This window comes from Drosophila eugracilis, unplaced genomic scaffold, assembly GCF_018153835.1.
Source record: "Drosophila eugracilis isolate 14026-0451.02 unplaced genomic scaffold, ASM1815383v1 contig_75, whole genome shotgun sequence".
NCBI classification, from domain to species: Eukaryota; Metazoa; Arthropoda; class Insecta; order Diptera; family Drosophilidae; genus Drosophila; species Drosophila eugracilis.
The window spans coordinates 3,849,221-3,857,248 of record NW_024573645.1 but is presented as its reverse complement, the minus strand read 5'-3'; the positions used below and the strand labels follow the sequence as shown (position 1 = coordinate 3,857,248).

The window sequence follows — 8,028 nt, the reverse complement described above, 5'->3', positions numbered from 1 at the left end:
ATGTTGGCCAAATATTTAGCCCCAAGCCAGCTAGTCAAAAATTTAGACACAAGCTTGATAAGCATGCTAAATGCACACAGAAAAATTATAAATTAGAACCCAAAAAAGGGATTTAATAACAATAAGATCCTTTTTTTGTAAGTTAATTATTTATTCATTAAGAAATTTATGGAGAAATAGTTTAGCCCATAATGTTATTAGGAAACTACGTCCCTAAAACCCTTATAAGTGCACTTTCTATACAAATTTTTTCACTCTGTTGCAGCAGTGAACTTTGAGTAACTGACTAACTGACTTGGCTAAGAATGTGAGTGCAACTTTACCCTCTATATGGTATAGTGTGTGTTGCTTAATTGTCGCCGAGTACTTCCGTTTTGTATGGCATGGCAAAGTTGCCGCCGGTTTCAGCACCCTTGACACCGCTATATGGTTGGTTATATGGAGGAGACCATACCATACCATACCATTCCCCGCTAGCCAACTAGCGTGTGAACTCGTTGGCGTTGGCGTTGACTTGCTGTGCTCCATATAGACCTTCCCCCCCGTTAAAAGCCATCCACACTAAACTAAAATTTATTTAAATCTGTGCCATAATTGTTTTGGGCGCCTGTTGCGCGTCGCCCTCGTTGAGTTCTTCTGGTTTTCGTTTTCATTTTAGTTTTTCGTTGTTTTGGCTTTTTGCCTTTTGCTGCTTGTGTGCGCATAAAATTAGCTCCGTAAATTTATTGTTAGTCATTCGCATTCTTGTCGCTTTTGTGTTGTGTTTTTTGGAGTCCGCCGTTTAAATGTCACAAGTTGCCACAATTTGTTTAATGTGTCCCCAGCCAATCAGTTTGCACGCGCCCCAAAAGTTCCATTAAAGATAGTTTACCTGCTGAAGATTAAATAATAGTAAAACACATTAAATGCATTAAATAATATTTATTGATTTCATCATTTCATATATAAACGAATCGTAGTTAGTAGAAACGAAAACCTGTGCTATCGATTCAAGTAAATGATTTTTTATTCTTTTAAATGTTTTCAAAATGCATTACGTACGTAGTTGATTCTATGGCAAATTGGTATATATGAGAGGTAGAAAAACAAAAATCAATTGGAAATGCAGACAAATGATATTCGGTTAAAGGAGAGATTTAGCCAAAAAGTTGTAGTGCCAAAGGTCTGTACTAAAAGGGGTTTTCTTTTCGATTTCTGTGATGGCTGCCAACCTTTGGCTCCCTAGAATTAATGCAGTTTGCATAATAATAATACACAAGTTCGTAAATACATACATAAATACAATCGTAATCGTAGTACATAGTCAGTTATATTTGTTTTTGTTTTTACTCTTGCTCTTTGCTTTAAATGCAGCCGAAAACAGATAGATTTCTCTCCACTCTTCGCTCGATCGCAAATGATTGTTATTAATGTTCTTTGTTGGTTATAAATTTTTGCTATAATTAAAAGGTTTATTTATATGCATTGGTTTTGTTTACTACAATTGGCTATATAATTTCGTCATTTTGCAAGCATTTTTAATTTTATTCTTCATCTCGCTCAAAAATTGTGTTAAAATTCCAATTTAATTTTGCATTTATTCTCGACTGGAAAATATCAAAGGGCGGAATTAATAATAAAAAAAAATATTCTTTTGGAATGAGCTACGGTTTGACGATCTGCTATTTGCTGCCACTTAATTATGCCTCTTATATACTTACACGTTAAACATATTATATATTTATTTATATATGCATGTATAAGCGAATTGCCATTTATCGAATCTCTTGCCGAGTCCTTTCCTTACATTAACGTTAATGTCGTATGTCCTACGAGTGTGTTCGAAACTGTTCAATGCTTCTCCTGCTGATTTTTGATGCCCAAAAATGTACTGGAGTGCTTGCATGGAGAGTGGGTATTGTATGTGTGTGAGGTTGTTGTTATATTATTACTGACAATCGGTTTACATAAAAGCAGGTGCTGAGTTTTGCCCTGGCAGGTGCTGATACAAACGACGTTTAGCCTCCTAACAAAGCCTTGCAAGCGCCGGATCTCTCACTATATATCTGGTAAGTAACACTAAATGAACGCGATTATGTTTCGTACATATGCAACTATGAGTTCGCCTCTCCCACAAAAAACATCTTCTTTCTTCCGTTTTGGCCACACGTTCCTTTGTCTTCATCTATGGATACTGCGATACTATGATCTCTTGATCCTTTGATCCTTTGATCCTGAGGGCCCTGGAATCGCTAGCCTCTGCCGATGGTTAGTTGCCTTCTCCATTCGTTCGTCTTCTCATTTATTTCAAAAACTTATCACATAAATGTTTATATATTTTTTTTTTTTTTGGGCGGAATTCTTAGCGTGTGTCGTGTTTTGCTTGCGCGAAAGCAGAGGAGGACATATGTGTGTATGAGAGGATCTAATGCTGCTGCAAAAGGCTAAAATGTAGACGGATAACTGGTCATAACTGAGGTCACCCATCCGTGCAAACAACAGTGATAACAAAGGCTGAAATCGTGGCTGACAGGACTGTGCTGATTGACTGAATAAGAAGGGAAAAAAAGCAACTTGAGCCATTGGATGGGTTGAATGTGTGTGGTTTTTCTTTCTACTGTTGGCATCAGCGATTTGCCAATTTGCGTGCGATGCGCCTTCAACTATGCTACAGTTTCTCTTTGGTTGCGCCCTCCTGTTCCTCGTGGCTTCCTTGTTAGTTATCCTTGATGGGGAGTGGAGTGTGTATGTGTGTGTGTGTGTGTGTTTTTGCTGCTTCTGCTGTTTGCTATTCGTAGTTCTATTCAAAAACGCTTACTTGGCTACTGCACATTTATGTTTCTGTTTTTTGGGTTTGGGATTTTTTTACGGTTTTTCTTTTTTTGTTCGCTGCTGCGTTTGCTTTTACTTTCACTTTCTCGATTTTGTTTGCAATCATAATAATAATAATATTAATTTTCTGTTATAACGCTAGCACGCTGATTGGTTGCGCCAGGGCCCTGGGCTATCGTTTGGCCAAGCTGATGGAGCCGCTTAGTCGCTTAGAAGACCAGCATCTGATCGGCGCTGCCCTCCGCGCTGTCCTCGTCATCGGCGCCCTCGTCTTCGTCGTCGGATGTGAGCGATGCGGCGTTATTAACCACGGACTCTGTTTGGATTGGACATGAAATTAGAATGTGTGCTTGAATTTATGCGGATTCCTCTCAAATTCCCCGCCTCTAATCCAACCCATAGTCCAACGTATACATGTCTAATAATGGCGGTCAACCGCAGAGCTTCCTTCCTCTGTTATTTTTGAAAAGAACGAAACGGAACCCGTTCGCCACGAGCTCATGTGTTATGCATGGCGTATGTGCGATATTAATAGGAAAACTCAATTACCGATCCCCTGGTAATGCCCGGTCTGACCAAGCTTGTCCCGCTCCTGCTCCTGACAACTTTAACAACCTTAAGTGCTGAGTTAAATCAGCACGGCTGCGAGGGTAAAGTCCGGAATACACAAGAAGGTAGGCCAAGTAAACGGGGCGGAGTGGAGATAAGCAGATTACGTATACGCAACGGAGTGCGAGGTATTTTCGATAACGATAGGCAGCGGCTGGCACTGCGGCAACGCATAACTCAGCATTGGGCCATTAAAGCTGGCTTAAAGGCTGATAGTTCAATCCAGTTGGATGGCTCCGAACTCAGGTGGCAAATCGTGGGTGGTCCGAAACAGTACGAAATGCCACGAAAATCGTTAAAGAAACACGAGTCCGGCTTGGATATTTCATCCAACGGGATTCCACATTAATTGGCAGCCGACTGCAGTGAAATGCAAACCGCTGAGGATTACCTTTGCACATGTTCATTTATTTTGCATAATCGGTGGATTTATTCCTTTGATCTAGGCTGAGTCGATTTTAGTGTAGGTTTTTGCAATATTTGTAATTAATCTAGAAGAAAAAGTAGTATTTTCTTCTTTCTACCTGTTTTAGGATGTAAATTAAGGGTAGCTAAGCCTATTTTAATGTGTTTTTTAGTTCTAAGTTAAAGAGCATTTTTCATTTTTGGTTGAATACCTTAGGTAGTGTAAATGCTGGAAACCTTTTTTTAAATACAGTTTAATATGAAAACCCACAAATGTTTTTTCTTGTGCTGTAACTTTTTCTGGTCTGTTTTTCTAGAGAACTGCGATCCTAAACTATGTTATTGCCCACTTTCAGGTGGGTTTTAGAAACGCCAATTGTATGTGCAGAGAGGGTTAAATGCGGCAACTGACCAGCTTAACCCATTTCCACTGGCGCTACCCCGCTGATTATGGCCTTTTTCAAAGTTGGTGGGTCTTTTGTTGTTATGACCCCTTCCCGCCAAATGGTTTGGGTTAAGTGTTTGTATCCTTCAACCCTATGCTGCCCTGAAACCCCATACCAATCCCAATCCCAAGTACTCACCGCAGTTGGGTTTGCCGCGTGTGCGTGTGTTGGCGAACTCGACTCCGTGCTTGTCCACGCACCAGCAAACTCCCACCGAATTGTGGCACTGGGTGGGCTTGTAGAATCCCTGGATGTCGCAGTCCGGTGCGTAGGCGCCTAATTAGTAAACAACGCCAACACGGGAGAGAGAACAAAGTGCAACGTTTTAGTGGGGCAACTTGGTGGGGCAGTAATGGGTGGTTAAGTTTTTATTTCTTTTTTTTTTTTTTTGATTCAGTGAGAAGCGGCACAAGCAAGGGTTTCGGGTCGTGGTGTGGCGGGCGAACAAAAGGAAGAAATTATATATATATATAGAATAGTATAGTATAGTATAGAGGGGTTTTCATTTTCTTTTTTTTTTTAAGGCAAACACAAAAAGCATCGGACAGTGGCAGTTTCTACAGCGAGGTTAAAGAGGGGGTTCAGAGGTTACGGAAAAGTTCTGTGTTGTTGTTAAAAGTGTTTAATTTGCTGGCTTAAAAGTTGGAGATATATAGAAAAAACGGGGCAGCGAGCACAAAACGAAAGTTAACAACGAAAGCGGCGCGAAAAAAAGGTTACTTCTGTTAACTGCTTGTTGGGTGTGTATGTGTGTGTGTTACTTAGCAAGAGTGTGTGTGTGTGTGTGTGTGAGTGTAAAGTGTAAGTGTGTCAGGGTTTCTATTTAGCTGTCAGGCGCTTAATTATAGTAGTTTGAAAAAGGTTCCAACGCGTGTAAAGTAGGAGCAAAGAGTGTCAGACAAACAAAAACTAAGCGGGCAACAAAGCGCCGTCCGAAAGAGATGGCAGATAGCACAATGGATAGAGACGGAAACGAAGAGGTAGCGAAAGAGATGGCAATACAGAGAGATAGGCTAAGAGGTAGTGAAAGTGAAAGTAACGAAAACCAACTGAAACCAAATTACTCTTCGCGCACTTTTTGGTTTCTTGTTTTCGATTTAGTCTTTTTTTTCAGTTTTGGTTGTATACTGGTTGTTGTTGTTGTTGTTAGGGTAGGGAATATACATAAATAAGGCCCAGGACCCCGCACAACTCATACGAATATTTATATATATATATAGAGAGAACATAGAAGTATTAGTGTTATGTAGCCAGAGAAATGTCCACCTGTACCTATCTCACCTGCAAAGTCGCCGGCGATTCTCCGGCGAACAGCGGCACATGGACGATCCGTCTTCTCGAAGCACCGACACCACTCCCGGGTGTTAATCGAGCTGTCCGTGTCCAAGTCGCAGGTATCGATGAAAGGCTTGATGCATCGCTCATTCTGGTCGTGCTCCAAATCGTACATCTCCTGCAGCGACAGCTGGCCATCATTGTTCAGATCCAAATGGCCAAACATCCACTTGGCCTCCGTCTTGCAGGCGGGCGGGAAATGGGCCTTCGACTTCTGGCTGTGCTGCCGCCGCTTCTTGCTGTCGGCCATGATCACCGAGAACCAATCCAGCAGTCTGTTGCCAATCGCCGTCAGCTGCTGGGGCTTGCATTCCGCCGACTTGGAGGGGTAGGCTGTGGCGGTGATATCAAGATATGGCTTAGTACTAACTTCAGTGTAATAAATAAATATATATACTCAAAAGCTATTTAGAAAACCTTTTCTTAAAGTTCTTGTCAAATTTATCTAATATTTTTTTTAGTGTTTATTGAGTTTGCCTCACCATTCAAGTTGTTGTTCTTATTGAACTTCTGCTGCTGCTTCTCCACCACCTCGTTGTAGTTGCGCATCTTGTGCTTGTCCTCCTGGTACTTGGAATCCTGCCAATTACAAAACAGTTAAGGGAAAAGGCAATATTTGAGGAGGCAACTCACCTTCTTGTAGGCCGTGTACTTGAGGTACTTGTAGTGCTTGTTGTCATATTTGATCTCCTCGGGCGTGAAAGTGTACTGGGCATTGATGTGATTGTTGTGCCGGTTATTGTCCTCTTTGTCCTGCAGGATAATCGAAATTACGCCTTGTGACATGTCAATATAATATATATGCTACGACATTAACTTACATTCATGATCGTATTGAAGTCATTGTTGTTGCCACCCATAATATTGCCGCTGTTCATCATGATGTTATTGTTGTTGCTGTCCTTGTAGGCCTGCTGTTGTTGTTGCTGCTGCTGCTGGTCCAGGCTGATCTTCTTGTTGTATTTGTTATATCCGGAAATGCGCTGCAACCGCTTGCCATCGACATTCTCTGCAAGAAAAAAAACAAATAAAAACGGATGGCCAAGTGGCAAAATGGCGGTCAGAAAATAGCTCGAACAGGCCAACTTTTTGCATTCCAGAACTCACTGAGGCATTGCCCTCCCCCATATATATACTTTGCTTTATTTTCCTGGCCAACACGACGCTCTCAGCTGTGCAAAATTGAAAATTAACGTGGCTGACTGGCTGAGTGGTTTTTGGAGCCCCCATCACAATGGCCGCTCGGCGGAACAATGGCGTCTATGCCTACTTGTTCGCCGGCCTATTAAATATTTAACAAGTGATGTGCCGGGGCAAAAATATATATTTAAAGCCAAAGCCATTGTTTGGTAATTGGAATTTTTAATTGCCAGCTTTTTGCTGTCGAAGGAGGAGCTAGACGAGGAGCAGATCCTCCTCTCAAAACAAATCGCGTTTAGCCGCCAGCTGAGTTGTCTTCTTCTTTTTTGTAGCATACTTTCATGGGCAAACAAACTGAGCAAACTAAGCCTGTCACAAAATATGCATGCAATTTATTTTGTAGTCAACGGAGGTCCTTCCTCCCATCATAGTCCTTCGACTCTGGCCAACTGCCAAGGCTGGAGCTCATTATGCGGAGCATTTGATTTTGCTACGGGTTCGTCGTGTCATTTGTTCCCCGGCAGTTCTTGTAGTCCGTTTGTTATGGCTGGAAAATGGAGAACATAGACTCACCCTTGCAGGGACAGAATCCTTTGCAGGCGATCCGTATGGACGTCGAATGTATGCAATTGTGATAATCCAATCTGCATAGTGATGAGTAGGTCCTGTTGTCGGCACCGCACAGGAATGTTGGCTTGGCCACAGGACACGGCTTGCAGTTGCTACAAAAAAAAAAGGGAATATAAAAAAGAAAGCGGAGTTAGAAATCAGAGAGAACTCAAGGGGCGCAACGGCAACAAATAGATGACATGCAAAATTAATTTTTATGCAAATGAAGTCTGCGTCCTTCCCTCCTTCTTTATATATAAATTTTTTTATCTCTGTCCACATGTCTCCACCTCCAGTGGACAATTTGTTGAGCAGGTAAGAGGCGAGAGTGGGTCTTGCTTATACATTTATTTAAATATTTATTTAATATGCGCTGCACGCACGCCCAGGCAAACAGTCGAGCCGTGAGATTGGCCGGGGGTTTGGGGACAAGAATGCGGATTGGTGGACCGGGACGAAACTTTATTTAATAATTTGTACAAATATTTAAACTGCCAACGTCAAACGAAAAAGGACTTGGGCCATACATATCATTTATATATATAAATTATTTGACTCCATTCCCATTATAATTGAGTACGTGAGCTCTTAGTAGCGAAAGCCATCGTCCTTACAATTCGCTAAGTAACCATTTATCCCTTTTTAATTGCTGGGACGCTTAATCTGCTGTCAA

At 41.6% G+C, this 8,028-nt stretch overlaps 1 protein-coding gene across 2 annotated transcripts in view; it reads right to left on the bottom strand.

Annotated features, from left to right (window-relative positions):
• Positions 1–906: 906 nt before the first annotated feature.
• The window catches only part of LOC108115629 (proteoglycan Cow), a 43,084-nt gene continuing 35,962 nt past the window's right edge, over positions 907–8,028 (bottom strand). The window contains exons 5-11 of one of the 2 annotated variants that reach the window (XM_017227180.2): positions 7,320–7,468; positions 6,428–6,615; positions 6,240–6,359; positions 6,089–6,185; positions 5,544–5,939; positions 4,410–4,547; positions 907–3,127 (exon numbers count right to left, since the gene is read on the bottom strand). In XM_017227180.2, the coding sequence (XP_017082669.1) occupies positions 3,021–3,127; positions 4,410–4,547; positions 5,544–5,939; positions 6,089–6,185; positions 6,240–6,359; positions 6,428–6,615; positions 7,320–7,468 (1,195 nt within the window). In that variant the 3' untranslated portion in view covers positions 907–3,020. The remainder of the gene's footprint in view (positions 3,128–4,409; positions 4,548–5,543; positions 5,940–6,088; positions 6,186–6,239; positions 6,360–6,427; positions 6,616–7,319; positions 7,469–8,028) is intronic. The other variant, XM_017227181.2, reaches the window with a different exon arrangement.